The 17,692-nt window shown below is 44.8% G+C and overlaps 1 protein-coding gene across 1 annotated transcript in view; it reads right to left on the bottom strand.

The window, feature by feature from the left end:
- LOC132829112 (neuromedin-K receptor-like) overlaps positions 1 to 17,095 on the bottom strand; it is an 88,810-nt gene extending 71,715 nt beyond the window's left edge. The window contains exon 1 of the mRNA XM_060846435.1: positions 16,490 to 17,095. Within this exon, the coding sequence (XP_060702418.1) occupies positions 16,490 to 16,908 (419 nt within the window). The 5' untranslated portion in view covers positions 16,909 to 17,095. The remainder of the gene's footprint in view (positions 1 to 16,489) is intronic.
- Between the last annotated feature and the right edge of the window lie 597 nt (positions 17,096 to 17,692).

Here is a 17,692-nt window from a genome sequence, read left to right as displayed (position 1 = left end):
TTCCCTGAAGCGTTCCGCAAGTAGGCGGCCCGTCTCCCCAATATAGAGGAGGCCACATCGGGTGCAGCGGATGCAGTAGATGATGTGTGTGGAGGTGCAGGTGAATTTGTGGCGGATATGGAAGGATCCCTTGGGGCCTTGGAGAGAAGTAATGGAGGAGGTGTGGGCGCAAGTTTTACATTTCCTGCGGTTGCAGGGGAAGGTGCCGGGAGTGGAGGTTGGGTTGGTGGGGGGTGTGGACCTGACGAGGGAGTCACGAAGGGAGTGGTCTTTGTGGAACACTGATAGGGGAGGGGAGGGAAATATATCCTTGGTGGTGGGGTCAGTTTGGAGGTGGCGGAAATGACGGCGGATGATACGCTGTATACTGAGGTTGGTGGGGTGGTAGGTGAGAACCAGTGAGGTTCTGTCTTGGTGGCGGTTGGAGGGGCGGGGCTCAAGGGCGGAGGAGCGGGAAGTGGAGGAGATGCGGTGGAGGGCATCATCGATCACGTCTGGGGGGAATCTGCGGTCCTTGAAGAAGGAGGCCATCTGGGCTGTACGGTATTGGAACTGGTCCTCCTGGGAGCAGATGCGGTGGAGACGAAGGAATTGGGAATATGGGATTGCGTTTTTACAGGGGGCAGGGTGGGAGGAGGTGTAGTCCAGGTAGCTGTGGGAGTCAGTCGGTTTATAGTAGATGTCTGTGTTGAGTCGGTTGCTCGAGATAGAAATGGAAAGGTCTAGGAAGGGGAGGGAGGAGTCTGAGACAGTCCAGGTGAATTTGAGGTCGGGATGGAAGGTGTTGGTAAAGTTGATGAACTGTTTCAACCTCCTCATGGGAGCACGAGGCAGCGCCGATACAGTCATCGATGTAGCGGAGGAAAAGGTGGGGGATGGTGCCAGTGTAGTTGCGGAAGATGGACTGTTCCACATATCCTACGACGAGACAGGCATAGCTGGGGCCCATGCGAGTGCCCATGGCAACTCCTTTAGTTTGGAGGAAGTTCATTGTTATCTCTTCAAAAGCATGGAATGTTGTGGCTTTATTTTCTTAGAAACTCCATTAAATCTTAGACTTTGTCCACTTTAAGGAAAATGTTACTGGTTATAATGTAAATTTTTTTGTGGTCATCCAGGATCTTTGTACTCCCAAAAGTGAGACTCATCTGGAAAGATTTCCTATTAGGTTCAGAATATCTGGATTTTTTCCATCTCCTACACTCAGAAAAAAACATACCACTGTGCAACAAAGACAAAAGATGACTCTTAAGATTGCTGAGTATCATTCACTCCAGTATGTTGTACAAAGTGAATTTGAAAAGTGTCACTATATTGTGCAAGTTGGTTTGCCTTTGCTGCTATAAAGAGATGTGATCCAAATATTGCTGTTTGAAAGATTGTGTGGACCGTATAGAATGTCTTGAATGTTTAAACAAAGGACACTTTGCTAATAAAAAGACATTGGGTACAACAGCAACAATCTTGCACCTTGCAAGAAGCAGGGAGCTCAGTTGGAGTCATATAGTCTGGAGAAAGCGTTCACGAGGCTCAATTTGTGAGTGGAATATTCTTGAACACAGTAAGAGAGACTTTACTCTACCTAAAGAGCAACAGTCCATTGCTCCCTCATTTTTTTTTCTCTGTGTAATCTCTTTCAGCAAAGTGTATGTGGACTGAAAAACCACAGAAAGTCGTCTTTACCACTCAGGAGAGTTTATGAAGAGGATTTTCTTTGAAATTGTCCCGCCAAGCAAAGAGAATTCACTCAAGTGCAGCTTACCCAGGAAGAGACCCACTGCAAAGTTGTGTGTGCAGGATAGCTTCAGAGTCAGATTGTTTGGGGCAATCCATGTCTCATTCTCTTTTCTTAACAATCAATTTACCTGTTACTTGACCAAAGTACTTTAAAAAGTTAACACTATGCAAAATGTTCAATGCTTTGTTTTCCTCATCCTTGTGTGTATGTGAATTAGTTATATTTCTAAAAAGGTATGTATGTACATACTTAAATAATCCAAAATAAACAAAGGACTTGCAGAGGCTGGAAATCTGATATTACAACAGAAATTGAAGAAACTTCTTCAAACTGGACTCGAAGTGTTAATTCTGCTTTTGGTCCACAGATGCTGTCACACCTGCTGAGTTTCTCCAGTCATTTCTGTTTTTGTTTGAATAATCCAAACTCTTCATCAAGAATCTTAGCAATTTTATGTAAGTTTGCTTCTGGTACTAAACAACTATCTGTTGTTAATTGGTCACATCACCACTATGGTTACATTTAAACTTTGCTGTGACAAGGGAGGTGTGGGACTCTCCAGCCTTGTTCATAACATATATTCGGGGCTTGTCCAATATTAAACATATAGACAAGAACACATAATCAGAAGCAGGGCATTTATTAAAAACAAAATGCCAGTAAAAGTTTCTTGTTTAGAGTTTAAAAAGTCACACAAACTAAAATTTCAACTTTTAAAGAAAATGTACAGCAGAGTAAACTTTAATGCGTAAAAGGCATTGCTCACTGACAAACTAAAAACTATGGCTGGGCAATTGAAAATAGTGGAGATCAAAAGCTACAAGACAAGGAATTCGAAACCTAGAATCCAACAATCAGGATGTTGTAAAAGAGCAAGAGGAAGTATAAAACTTGAAGTAGATGAGTGACAAAGATTCAGTTAGAACAGAAGAGGCTAAAACTAGAATTTCAAAAAGAGGAAGAGAGGTGAAAAGAAAACAGAAAAGCATTTCAAAGAGAAAAATAAGAGAGATTGGAAAAGGAGATAGATTGTGAGTGAGAAAGGGAAGTTAAAAAGAAAAAAAAGATGCAAAAGAGAGAGGGAGTGAAAAATTTCAAATGTGGAAAGTCTGGAACTGAGAAAGGTGAATGCCCTTGAGTTCAGAGGAAATTCAGAAGGGGAAATATATGCCTCCAGTTCAGGGCTAAGTGTGGAGCTGTTTAAAAGTGTCCAAGCCATCCGAAAGTAAAGGCATTTTTTTGTTTTGTTTGGAAGAATAGCCAAACAAATGAAGAGGCCCATGGAAAGCTGGATGCTGCTTATGCAGAACATGCTGACTGGCAAAGCTCATGAAATTAATGCCATGCTTTCTGAAGATCTGCAATCTGTCTTCCTGCATTCTGAGTTTGCAGACTGGGAGATGGCCAAAAAGGCTATCGTCAGTGCCCAAATTGCTCCTTGAGACTTACATTCAGAACTCTGAAAACATCTAGAAGCAGCCTGCGCAGAGCTGCATTGAGTTTGAGAGGATAAAGCAACTGAATATGACAATTAAAGTACACGCCACATACGAGAAGCTCAAGGTTGTGATTCTCCTTTTGGAATTAAAATTCTTTCCACATCAATAAGACACATACGGAAGACCAAAAGGTTTCAACATAAAGACTAGGAGCTAAGGTGCTTGATGATTAGATTCCCTCCAGTGTGGAAACAGGCCCTTTGGCCCAACCAGTCCACACCGACCCTCTGAAGAGTAACCCACCCAGACCCATTTCCCTCTGACTAGTGCACCTAACGCTATGGGCAATTTAGCATGGCCAATTCACCTGACCTGCACATTTTTGGACTGTGGGAGGAAACCAGAGCACCCGGAGGAAACCCACGCAGACACGGGGAGAATGTGCAGTCTCCACACAGACAGTCGCCCAAGGTTGGGATCCTGGTGCTGTGAGGCAGCAGTGCTAACCACTGAATCACCATGCCACCCAATGATTATGAATCCATCTGGAAGCTCTTATCTGAAAGGAAGCCCCCCCCCCCAATCTGAGAAGGATAGAAAGTGGGAAGAGAAAAAAATGAAGGCAAACAGCCAAGCATGAAAGGAGACCCACCATTCAGGGCAGAAGGAAGATGCTGAGGATTGCAGTGACACATGGAGACCTGGCTGCTTCTATTCCAACAAAATGGGACACCTTTGGGCTGAATGCTGGATGTTGCAGGATACGCCTGTGCATTTTATTGGAGTACACCACATCCACCAGGGAAAGGGGCCCTGACCAACACATGGCAAAACTATGGCTTGAACTGCAGCTCAAAATTAAAGAGGAATCTGGCCGTGGGGAAGTGACCAAGATCATCGAGAGTTACAGATGCCGTACTCCAACCTCAGTTGTAACAATTAAGGATGGGGTTGAGAGATACACTTACAATCCCAATTTGTATTGAATGAAGTACCTTATCCATCTTACAAGAACTATGAATCTAACAGTGATATAATGTCATAGGAGCATATGTACAGGAGAACGTCAGTTAGCCTCTTATGTGAGCTGTGATGTTCAGTCATGTCCAGGTGGATTTCCAATCCTTTTCTCCATCTTTGTACCACATCCCTGATCCATGACCCAATCCCAATCCTGTCCCAGCTTTCACGACCTTTATGGGGAAGTGATTTCCCCTTTCCTTGGGTGTTGCTTGATATCACTCCTGAATATCCTACAGTAATTATCTGTTTAAAATCGTGCCTCCTTTATTCAGACTCCCACCCTGCCCTGAGAAAATCATTTATCTGCATCTTCCCTAATGGATTAGCATAATCTTTTAAACATCTCAATTAAATCACTCCTCAATATTTAAATTTTAAGTGAATACAATCCAGATTGATACAACCAGTTCTCATTTTGATTTGTTTGATCTGGACCCAAAGTTAATATTATCCTTCGATTCTATTCTTACAGTTGAATGCTAGAGATGGGGGCATTGTAATATTATTTAGTTTCAGTTAATCATTGAGCACCAGTAAAGGTCTGTTCAGTGGTAAGTTGTGGAATTTGGATTTGTCATTAAGACAGTGGACATATGAATTTTCCATGTGCACATTTATCCAGTAACTATTCATTTATCTAAAATTCTTAAGAAGTAGGATATTTTCCAGTTCTACGTGACAATATATCTGGTTTGCCCTGAATGGATTTCAGTGTCTTTTTCAATTCAAATCCAGTTTAATTCCTTGATTTTATTCTAATTGCATTGCTGACTCTTCAGTGGTGTTTCAGTCTAATGGTTCTCTGAGAGGAATGAAAATGTAGTAACACACTTAGAGATCTCCAATTCAAGTCAGAAAGACTCAACTTGCTTACCCATGTCGACTTGGGCATAGCCAGGGATTGGGGTTTTTGATATAGGGGAAAAGCTAATGTTGGAATTGGCCATCATTTGCAAAAACTGAATTCACTTTCACACATAGAAATCAGCATCAACTCCAAGGCTTTTATTATTGTACATGGATTACCCATAGTACCAATAAGTAGGAAGTTCCAGGATCTTGGCCCAGGATCAGTGACTGAATGGTGATATAGTTTCAAGTCAGGATGATGTGTGGTGTGGAGGAGAACATTTTGAAGGGGTGGTTTTCCCATACACCTGCTACCTTTGTCCTTCTAGGTGGGAGATTTCAGGTTTGGGGATTACTGTTATAGGAACCTAGGTGAATTGCTGCAATGCATCTTGTAGATGCTGCCACTTTGTGTTGGTGGTGAAGAGAGTCAATGTTGAAAGTAGTGGATGGAGCACCAATGAAATGAGTTTGATTTGTCTGGATGGTATTGAAGAAGGGCTCATGCCCGAAACATCGATTCTCCTGCTCTTTGGATGCTGCCTGACCTGCTGTGCTTTTCCAGCAACACATTTTCAGCCCTGGATGGTGTTGAGCTTCTTAAATTTTGTTGGAGTTGTATTTATCAAGGCAAGTGAGGTAATCCAAGATGGAGGACAGGAAAAATTTCTGGCTGTAACAGCTGCTCCTTTTTTGAAGTATTTTAGGTGCTGGAGGTGATTTCCTCAAATTCCAGGAGCAGCAATTACTGTTTTATATGCTGTTGCACTGTTTTGGGATTTTGGGAAAAAAAAGTCAAAACAACAGCAGTTTTAAAAGGGAGAAGACGACAAAGGAAGCACATGGTGAGGACAGTGCAGGAGAGAACGAGAGAACTTGTACAGTTACTGCCTTTTATGTGTTGCTGGACATTGGAGTGCATCTGGGAAAATTAACAAACAGTGAATTTCACAACTAATCTTGGAGGAACCTGTTTGGGTGAAGTACACAGCACAGAATCAGATAAGATAATTGTTGTTTTAAATCTGTCCAATAGAAAGGCTGCAGTAGTGAGTAGAGTGCGTTCTTTCTTGATTCTTTGTTTTTGATTAAACTTAAAATATAAGCCATAACTATTAATTTAACCTGGGGCAGTGTTTTGTAGAGAAATAAGATGGTGTTATTTTCTGGGTCTGTAAATTGTGAAGGAGCAAAAATGGCCTTTAGTACAGTGATATGTACTTCTTGTCAGATGTGGGATTTTAAAGAGAGTTTAAGGATTCCCTGCAGATTATATCTGCCATAAATGCTATTGGATACGAATCTTATCAGATCGAATGGGTCGGTCGGAGACACAGTTAGAAGTGATGAGGAATTTGCTACAGCAACAGTATGTGATGGATGGCAGTTATAGGAAGGGGGGAAAGTCTCAGATACAGTCACATAGATGGGTTAACTCCAGGAAAGGTAAGAGAGGTGGCAGCTAGTGCAGGAGTCTTTTGTGGATATACCCATTTCAAACAGGTATGCTGTTTTGGAAAATGCAGGGGGTGATGGATTCTCAGGGAACACAGCACGAAGAGCCAAGTTTCTGGTATTGAGACTGGCTCTAATGCAACGAGGGGTACATCAGGTTCCAAGAGATCAATTGTGTTAGGGGATTCTGTAATCCGACGTACAGACAGACGTTTCTGTGGCTAGCAGCAAAAAAGCAGAATGGTGTGCTGTTTCCCTGGTGCCAGGATCAAGGATGTCTCAGGGAGGGTGCAGAATGTTCTCATGGGGGAGAGGGGCCAGTAAGAGGTCATTGTTCACATTGGAACTAACAACATAGGAAGGGAAAAGGTTGAAATTCTGAAGGGAGATTACAGAGAGTTCGGCAGAAATTTAAAAAGGAGGTTCTCAAGGGTAGTAATATCTGGATTACTCCCAATGCTATGAGCTAATGAGGGCAGGAATAGGAGGATAGAGCAGATAAATGCATGGCTGAGGAGCTGGTGTATGGGAGAAGGATTCACATTTTTGGATCATTGGAATCTCTTTTAGGGTAGAAGTGACCTGTACAAAAAGGACGGATTGCACCAAAATTGGAAGGGGACTAATATACTGGCAGGGAAATTTGCTAGAACTGCTCGGGAGGATTTAAACTAGTAAGGTGGGGGGGAGGGGGTGACACCCACTGAGATAGTGAGGAAAGAGATCAATCTGAGACTGGTACAGTTGAGCACAGAAGCGAGTCAAACCGTCAGGGCAGGCAGAGACAAGGTAGGACTAATAAATTAAACTGCATTTATTTCAATGCAAGGGGCCTAACAGGGAAAGCAGATGAATTCAGGGCATGGTTAGGGACATGGGACTGGGATATCATAGCAATTGTAGAAACATGGCTCAGGGATGGGCAGGACTGGCAGCTTAATGTTCCAGGATACAAATGCATCAGGAAGGATAGAAAGGGAGGCAAGAAAGGAGAGGGAGTGGCATTTTTGATAAGGGATAGCATTACAGCTGTGCTGAGGGAGGATATTCCCAGAAATACTTCCAGGGAAATTATTTGGGTGGAACTGTGAAATAAGAAAGGGATGATCACCTTATTGGGATTGTATTATAGACCCTCTAATAGTCAGAGGGAAATTGAGAAACAAACTTGTGAGGAGATCTCAGCTATCTGTACAAATAATAGGGTGGTTATGGTAGGGGATTTTAACTTTCCAAATATCGACTGGTACTGCCATAGTGTTAAATGTTTAGATGGAGAGGAATTTGTTCAGTGTGTACAAGACAATTTTCTGATTCAGCATGTGAATGTACCGACTAGAGAAGGTGCAAAACTTGACCTACTCTTGGGAAATAAAGCAGGGCAGGTGACTGAGGTGTCAGTGGGGGAGCACTTTGGGGCCAGCAACCATAAGTCTATTAGTTTTAAAATAGTGATGGAAAAGGATAGACCAGATCTAAAAGTTTAAGTTCTAAATTGGAGAAAGGCCAATTTTGACGGTATTAGGCAGGAAATTTCAAAAACTGATTGGAGGCAGATGTTCACAGATAATGGGATGGCTGGAAAATGGGAAGCCTTCAGAAATGAGATAACAAGAATCCAGAGAAAGTATATTCCTGTCAGGGTGAAAGGAAACACTGGTAGGTATAGGGAATGTTGGATAACTAAAGAAATTGAGGGTTTGGTTAAGAAAAAGAAGGAAGCATATGTCGGGTATAGACAGGATAGATCGAGTGAATCCTTAGAAGAAGTAGGAGTATATGTAAGAGGGAAATCAGGAGGGCAAAAAGGGGACATAAGGTAGTGTTGGCAAATAGAATTAAGGAGAATCCAAAGGGCTTTTATAAATATATTAAGGACAAAAGGGTAACTAGGGAGAAAATAGGACCCTCAAAGATCAGCAAGGCGGCCTTTGTGTGGAGCCACAGAAAATGGGGGAGATACAAAATGAGAATTTTGCATCAGTATTTACTGTGGAAAAGGACATGGAAGATATAGACTGTAGGGAAATAGATGGTGATATCTTGCAAAATGTCCAGATTACAGAGGAGGAAGTGCTGGATGTCTTGAAATGGTTAAAGGTCGATAAATCTGCAGGGCCTGATCAGATGTACCCGAGAACTCTGTGGGAAGCTAGAGAAATGATTGCTGGGCCTCTTGCTGAGATATTTGTATCATCGATATCACAGGTGAGCTGCCTGAAGACTGGAGTTGGCAAGTGTGGTGCCACTGTTTAAGAAGGGCGGTAAAGACAAGCCAGGGAACTATAGACTGGTGAGCCAGATGTCAGTGGTGGGCAAGTTGTTAGAGGGAATACTGAGGGACAGGATGAACATGTATTTGGAAAGGCAAGGACTGATTCGGGATAGTCAACATGGCTTTGTGCATGGGAAATCATCTCTCACAAACTTGATTAAGTTTTTTGAAGAAGTAACAAAGAGGATTGATGAGGGCAGAGTGGTAGATGTGATCTATATGGACTTCAGTAAGGCATTCGACAAGGTTCCCCATGAGAGACTGATGAGCAAGGTTAGATCTCATGGAAGACAGGGAGAACTAGCCATTTCCATACAGAACTGGCTCAAAGGTAGAAGGCAGAGGGTGGTGGTGGAGGATTGTTTTTCAGACTGGAGGCTTGTAACCAGTGGAGTGCCACAAGGATTGGTGCTGGGTCCTCTACTTTTTGTAATTTACATAAATGATTTGGATGTGAGCACAAGAGGTACAGTTATTAAGTTTGCAGATGACACCAAAATTGGAGATGTAATGGACAGCAAAGAGGGTTACCTCAGATTACAACAGGATCTTGATCAGATAGGCCAATAGGCTGAGAAGTGGCAGATGGAGTTTAATTCAGAGAAATGCGAGGTGCTGCATTTTGGGAAAGCAAATCTTAGCAGTACTTATACACTTAATGGTAAGGTCCTAGGGAGTGTTACTGAACAAAGAGACCTTGGAGTGCAGGTTCATAGCTCCTTGAAAGTGGAGTCACAGGTAGATAGAATAGTGAAGAAGGTGTTTGGTATGCTTTCCTTTATTGGTCAGAGTATTGAGTACAGAAGTTGGGTGGTCATGTTGCGGCTGTACAGGACATTGGTTAGGCCACTGTTGGAATATTGCGTGCAATTTGGTCTCCTTCCTATCGGAAAGATGATGTGAAACTTGGAAGGGTTCAGAAAAGATTTACAAGGATGTTGCCAGGAATGGAGGATCTGAGCTACAGGGAGAGGTTGAACAGGCTGGAGCTGTTTTCCCTGGAATGTTGGAGGCTGAGGGGTGACCTTATAGAGGTTTATAAAATTATGAGGGGCATGGATAGGGTAAATAGACAAAGTCTTTTTCCTGGGGTCAGGGAGTCCAGAACTAGAGGGCATTGGTTTAGGGTGAGAGGGGAAAGATATAAAAGAGACCTAAGGGGCAACTTTTTCACACAGAGGGTCAAACGTGTATGGAATGAGCTGCCAGAGGATATGGTGGAGACTGGTACAATTGCAATGTTTAGGAGGCATTTGGATGGGAATATGAATAGGAAGGGTTTGGAAGGATTTGGGCTGGGTGCTGGCAGGTGGGACTAGATTGGGTTGGGATATCTGTTCGGCATGGACGGGTTGGACTGAAGGGTCTGTTTCCATGCTGTACATCTCTATGACTCTATGACTATGACTCTAAGTGGAGTGTATTCCATTACACACCTGGCTTATGCCTTGTAGATGGCAGACAAGCACTGGATAGACAGGAGGTGAGTTACGCACTGCAGAATTCCCAGCCCAGACATGTGTTTGAAGCCAGAGTATTTGTATGACTGGCTTAATTCATTTTCTGGTTAATTGTAACCCCTCTGCCTCATTCTATAATAGTGCTGAATGGTACTGATGCCCACAATGTCCTCTTCCTGAATGGGAGTGTAATTTGAGTTGCTTTTACCTGTAGGCATGCTATGCATCTGAATCACAGTGTTTACATACATGAGCAACGATTGTAAGTGCAAACATTTGGTGGGATTGTTCTCAAATGTGTCATTAGTTAAACATTTCCATGCATCTTTCAACACCAAATGTTTTACAGCATAACTGATTGCAACTGCAAGCTGAGAACACATGCAAAGTACTGGGCATTAACTGACAGCAGGACCAGCTCTGCCTGTTAATCAATGAAATTTAAGGATGGAGAAGCTGGGAGTTTGTGTTGCAAATATTTCGTCCCCTTTCTAGGTGACATCCTCAGTGCTTGGGAGCCTCCTGTGAAGCGCTTCTGTGGTGTTTCCTCCGACATTTATAGTGGCTTGTCTCTGCCGCTTCTGTTTGTCAGTTGCTGTCTGCTGCAGTGGCCGGTATATTGGGTCCAGGTCGATGTGTTTGTTGATAGAGTCTGTGGATGAGTGCCATTAGACTCTATCAACAAACACATCGACGTGGACCCAATATACCGGCCACTGCAGCGGACAGCAACTGACAAACAGAAGCGGCAGAGACAAGCCACTATAAATGTCGGAGGAAACACCACAGAAGCGCTTCACAGGAGGCTCCCAAGCACTGAAGATGTCACCTAGACAGGGGACGAAACGTTTGCAACACAAATTCCCAGCTCGACGAACAGAACCACAACAACGAGCACCCGAGCTACAAATCTTCTCCCAAACTTTGAAGGATTGAGAAAGCACCAGAAGAATGATTCAGAGGAATGAATAGGAGACAAGTAAGGCAGACAACAGAAATAATAAAAGGGAATGACTGGATTATGGACAGGAAAGAGAAGGGACAGAAAGCAATACTTTGAGAAGGTTTATAGCGCCGTTTGATGATAAGTATGTTAAGTTTGCTCACTGAGCTGGAAGGTTTGTTTTCAGACGTTTTGTCACCATACTTGGCAACATCATCAGTGAGAGTCTACTAACAGAACATAAATATTATATTGAGTACATATGAAACAAGAGCATGAGCAGACCATTCAGCCCCTTGACCCTGTTCTGCCATTCAATAATGTTATGGTTGATGTGGTCGTAACCTCAATTCCATATTTCCACACTCCTCAATAAACTTTCCCTTCATAAGAATCTATCTACCTCTGCATTAAAAAATATTCAAGGATTCAGCTTTCACCATCTTTTCAAAAAGAGAGTTCTGAAGACTCATGGCCATAAGAGAGAAAAGAATTCTCCTCATCCCTGTTTGAAGTGGACGACCCCTGGCTTTTAAACATTCCACAAGACCAAATATTCTTCCAACAGTTAGTAAATTTAGAGAGGTGACTACAGAGGCAGGATCAATTAGATAGATGGATGACTGTCAGGAATGGTATTCCTCTCTCAAACTGATAATCTGTTTTGGATACTGTTGAAGGGAATAGTCTCTCAGAGGAAAATAGAAGTGGCAGTTGCATCTTGGGCACTAAGAATGAATCTTACATTAAGCTGAGTTTGTCAAGATTTAAAAGAATAATTGTTATAAATCTGGGATAGAATGTTGCCTTCCTGGTGCCAGGGTTAAGAAGCATATTGTTAAACGAGAGAGTGAGAAGGTGAAAGATGTTGTACACATTGGTAGGAATGACACAGTTAGGGAAAGAGTTCAGGCTTTGCAAAGCATAATATAGAGCATTGGGGAGAAAGTTAAAAAGCAGAACCTCAAAGGTAGTAATCTCTGGTTTACTCCCAGTGCCATGATCTAATGAGAGTAGGAACAAAAGGAGGGGGCAGACAAATCAATGGCTGAAAAGGTGGTGCAATGTGCAAGGATTCTGATTTTTGGATAATTGGGATCTCTTCTGGGGCAGAAAGGATCTGTTTGAAAGGGATGGTTTTCAACTGAACTGGAAAGGAACAAATACCCTGATGGGGAGATATGCTTCGAGAGTGTGTTGCTGGAAAAGCACAGCAGGTCAGGCAGCATCCGAGAAGCAGGAGAATCGATGTTTCGGGCTGGAGCCCTTCATCAGGAATCTGGTTCCTGATGAAGGGCTTTGGCCCGAAACATTGATTTTCCTGCTCCTCAGATGCTGCCTGACCTACTGTGCTTTTCCAGCAACACACTCGCGACTCTGATCTCCAGCATTTGCAGACCTCATTGTATCCGGGGAGATATGCTTGTTCTATTTCGGGATCCTTTAAACTAGTCAGGAGCTGGGGTGGTGGGGAATTCCGAAGCAGCAGTAAAAGTAGAAAGACAGATGAGGATGGTTTTGAATCAGAAAAGAGCAACTCAATCAGAAAAGGCAGAGAAGAACAAGTCAGAGAGTGAGACAACTCTGAAGAATTAAAATGCATTTATTTCAAAGCTAGGGATCTTAAGGTAAGGCTAATGAACTCAGGGAATGTATGGGAATGTGGGACTGGGATATCATAGTTATTACAGAAACATGGCTGAAGGAGGGATGGGACTGGCAGCTCAATGTTCTGGGTTTTAAATCTTATAGGTCGGGTAGAAAGGGAGGCAAGAGAGGAGCAGTACTACATTTTTGATTAGGGAAAACATTACTACTGCAACTAGAGAAGATATTTCTGAGGGATCATCCAGTGAAACTATATGGGTAGAAATTTGAAAAATAAAGTGATGTTCACCTTATTGGGATTACAACCCAATGGTCAGAGGGAATTTGAGGATCAAGTATTTAAAGCAATTTCAGATACATGTAAGAATTATTGAATTGTAATAGTAGGAATTTTAATTTTCCAAACATTGACTGGGACTGCCATAGTGTTAATGGCTTAGATGGTGAGGATTTTGTTAAATGTGTTCAAGAAAATTTTCTTCATCGATATGTAGATATACGTAATAGAGAAGGAGCAAAACTTGATCTTCTTTTGGGAAATAAGACAGGGCAAGTGACCGAAGTGTTAGTAGGGAACATTTTGGAATTAGTGATCATAATTCGATTAGTTTTGAAATAGTTATGGAAAAGGATTTAATTTCCATAAAAGCTAAAGTTCTTAATTGGAGTAAGGTAGATTTTAATGGTTATGACTCAAGAACTTTCAAAATTGATTGGAGTAGACTTATGCAGGTAAAGAAATGTCTGACATGTGGGAGGCTTTCAGAAGTATTGGGAGTTCAGAGGCATTATGTTCCTATTAGAGTGAAGGGTAAGGCTGGTAAGGGTGTGGAACAACCATCAAGTCATATCCTAGTCTTCTAAACTCCAATGATTAAAGCTGAGCCTGTCCAACCTTCTTCCACAAAAGGCAACCCCCACCTTATAGGCTTTATTTCCTTTTTGGGCTCAGAGGTGGATTTTAATAGTCATGTTAAAAAAAAGTACTCCCTAGCTGGCGAACCAGGGCATACAATCTCAGAATTAAGGGATAGGCCTTTTAAGACTGAGGTGAAGAGGAATTTCTTCACTCTGACCATGATGAATCTGTGGAATTCTCTACCCAGCAAATGGATGAAGCTCAATCATTGATTAAGTTCAAGACTAATTCTGGAGGCTAATTACACATGGAGGTATATGGAGATGGTGGTGAACATTGAGATATATGGAGATAGTGGTGAACATTGAGATATATAAAGATAATGGTGAACATGGAGGTGTATGAAGATAGTGGTGAACACAGAGATAATGGTGAACATGGAGATATATGGAAATAATGGTGAACATGGAGGTATATGGAGATCATGGTGAACATGGAGTATATGGAGATAATGGTGAACATGAAGGTGTATGGAGATAATGGTGAACATGGAGGTATATGGAAATAGTGGTGAACATGGAAGTACAGTTTATGGAGATAATGGTGAACATGGAGGTATATCGGGATGGTGCTGAACATGGAGTATATGGACATTGTGCTGAAAGTTACACTGAGGTTGATCATCCTTGATGCCATTGAATGACAGAGGCAGTTTGACAGGCTTCCTAACATTTCTGTGCTCCAATGCATGGCCAAAAATGTTTGTTCTGGTTATTATCAAAGTCGTCTGTCTGTACAATCAGCCAGTAATAGGCAAATCCAGCAAGTTCTTAAAAAGTACTGAGCAAGTGGCTCAGTGGTTAGCATTGTGGCCTCCACAGCGCGAGGGACTTGGGTTCGAATCCAACCGCAGATGACTGTCTGTCTGCGTGGCGTTTGCACATTCCTCTGGGTGCTCTTGTTTGCTTCCCACAGTTCAAGGATGTACAGGCTAGGTGGGTTGGCTATGAGGTTACTGGGGGGGTCTAGGTGGGATGCTCTTCGGAGGGTCAGTGTGGGCTCAGATGAGCCGAATGAAGGTTAAGCGAGAGAGATACCCCCGACCCAAGAGCAACCCGGCTACATTTTCCTCCAGTTCATTCCGAATTAACCGGCCCATCTCTAACAAAACAAAAGCAAAAAACACTGCATGTGCTGAAAATCTGAAGCTGGGAACGCTGGTCATGCTCAGCATGAGGGAGGGAGAACCCAACTAGGTAATGGCCTGTGGAGGGAGAGTTAACGCCAAATACCTTTGGTCCGGACTATTTCTCACGTTGATGATGATGTGAGCCGTGAACCAGTTAGCAATTTGCAGGTACGATTGACCGAACAGATCAGAAACTGAAAGAAGCCACTTATTTTTTTTGTAAAAATGCAACCGTTGAGCCCCCGATTTGATAAAGAAACGATAGGACGGCCCTATAGTGTCTGTCTATTCTCTCTCTTTTCCAATCCCTGTCAAAAGCGCATCCATTGGCTCTGTCCGCAACCGCCTGGTTTGCTCAGTCTCAGGATTTCCAAAAGTATACCCGGCAGGATTCCAGCATCTGCATTTTAGAATTTCTAAGTCTCCCAACCGTGTTGCAGCTTCTCCAGACTGTGACCTTCCGAGTTACACTCTCTCACTTTCCAGGATGAGCTGTCGAGGTTGCAGTCCCGGTCTCCCTACAGTCAGATCTGTCGCTGAATCACAGTCTGACTGAATGAGAGCGAGGACTGAACCACCAACTCTTACTTTCGGGTGACGGGGGTGGAGGCGGGGGAGAGACAGAATGTCACTTTTTTTCCCGAAATTCTCGAAAATGCAACTTTTTTCCCCCACCCGGGGGGTCTGTCTCGTCTACCGTTTGGAAGGAATAGTGTGGGGCTGCTTCTATATGATCAAAGAGGAGAGAGAGAGAGAGAGAGAGAGGAAGGAGGGGGTGGGGAGAGCGAGGGACCTGCAGTCCTATAGAGACCCTCAGCCTTGGGGCTGCTAGAGGAGAGGGGGGAATAGTGTGGGTCTGTTTCCCTGAGCAGTGAGGAGAGAGAGAGGGAGAGAGAAGGAAAACAGGGGGGCAGAGCGAGGGACCTGCAGTCCTCGGAGAGGGGGAATAGTGTGGGTCTGTTTCCCTGAGCAGTGAGGAGAGGGAGAGAGAAGAACAGGGGGGCAGAGCAAGAGACCTGCAGTCCTCGGAGAGGGGAATAGTGTGGGTCTGTTTCCCTGAGCAGTGAGGAGAGGGAGAGAGAAGAACAGGGGGGCAGAGCGAGGGACCTGCAGTCCTCGGAGAGGGGGAATAGTGTGGGTCTGTTTCCCTGAGCAGTGAGGAGAGGGAGAGAGAAGAACAGGGGGGCAGAGCAAGAGACCTGCAGTCCTCGGAGAGGGGAATAGTGTGGGTCTGTTTCCCTGAGCAGTGAGGAGAGGGAGAGAGAAGAACAGGGGGGCAGAGCAAGAGACCTGCAGTCCTCGGAGAGGGGAATAGTGTGGGTCTGTTTCCCTGAGCAGTGAGGAGAGGGAGAGAGAAGAACAGGGGGGCAGAGCAAGAGACCTGCAGTCCTCGGAGAGGGGGAATAGTGTGGGTCTGTTTCCATGGTCAATGAGGAGAGAGGGGGGGGGGGGGCGAGCGAGAAAGAGGGAGAGAGAAAGAGAGAAGAGAACAGGGGGACAGAGCGAGGAACCTGGAGTTCCATAGCGACCTTCACCCTGGGGCTGCTGGAGGAGATGGGGTGGCATAGGGGAATGGGTGGGTGCCCTCTCCTGGGGTACCCCAACCTGCCTGCTCCTGACAGCCCGAGTGGGGAAGAGAGAGCCCGCTTACCTGTCGACAGCGATGGCAGCCATGGAGTAGATGCTGGCGAACATTGCAGCGATGGGGAAGAAGTTGTGAAAGCGGCAGTAAGTCTCCCCGAAATACCAGTCATTGTGCAGGGCGTAGATGAAGTTGACCGAGGTGTTGAAGGCGGCCATGGAGGCGTCCGAGAAGGCGAGGTTGACCAGGAAACAGTTGGTGACCGTCCTCATGCGCTTGTGAGCCAGGATGACCCATATGACCACCAGGTTCCCGAACACCGCCACCAGCACCACCGAGCCGTAGGCGAGTGACCACAGGCCGATCTGCCAGGAGGCCTGAACGAATTGGTTGGTGCGGTTCGCCCAAGGCGAATGCCCCTGCCCGGGGGCATCTGTCCGGCTCTCGTTAGCCCAAAGGCTGGTGCCATTCCATGGCAGAGTGCCCATCCCTCCCTGCAGAGAGTGCAACCCGCCTCGGTATGTTCCTGGGGAGAAAGGGGGTTGGGGAAGGGGGCAGGGTTGAGGTGATGGGGGTAGGGGGGGTGGGATGTGCCCCCTTCTGTATCAGCTGTCTCTCCCCCCCACCCACCTCCTCGCCAGTTCTAAACCAACACAGAAGTCTAAGCGGCTGGAGCAGACTGGGTTCGCTTTTAATCTGCTGTGTAGGGGAGGGGAGGGTGGGGCGGTGAGGGAGGACCCAGTGACACAGCCGGGGGTGTGGATAGGCCGGATCCAGCACCCCCACCACCCCATTGGCTGGGGAGAGAGAGAGAGAGAGAGATGGCAGCCTCCCAGCTCTGGGTAGGGAGGGCACAGGCGCTAGCAGCCTGTTGGTCCAGAGAAATGGTCAGAGGGTAGGTTAGGGTGATCTGAGGGGAGGGGGCTAATGTGAGGAACCTCACTCTCACCGGCATGTGGGAGGGGCATCCACTCTCGGCACCACAAGCGGAGTTCCTTCCAGTTGCGAGGAGAAAGGGACCCAGCTCCTGTCTGAGTGCGGGTCAGAGCGCGCTGCTGAAAGATATTCCTCTGAACACTCTGTCATGGTCAGACCCTTCCCACCCTGAGCTCCAATTCCAGGCTGACCCTTCAGGTCTGGCTTGAGGCTTGGTCCCATGCCCCAACACCATTCACATAGTTCGATAAAGAGGCCACTCAGCCCCTCCAGTCTGATAGCTCATGCTAGGTGTGAGCTCTAACCCAACGAACTGCCTTTGCTCGGTATTCCATT

The sequence above is a fragment of the Hemiscyllium ocellatum genome, chromosome 2 (genome assembly GCF_020745735.1).
Source record: "Hemiscyllium ocellatum isolate sHemOce1 chromosome 2, sHemOce1.pat.X.cur, whole genome shotgun sequence".
Taxonomy (NCBI): Eukaryota; Metazoa; Chordata; class Chondrichthyes; order Orectolobiformes; family Hemiscylliidae; genus Hemiscyllium; species Hemiscyllium ocellatum.
The sequence above is the reverse complement of the archived record's forward strand: the minus strand, read 5'-3'. Positions and strand labels throughout refer to the sequence as shown.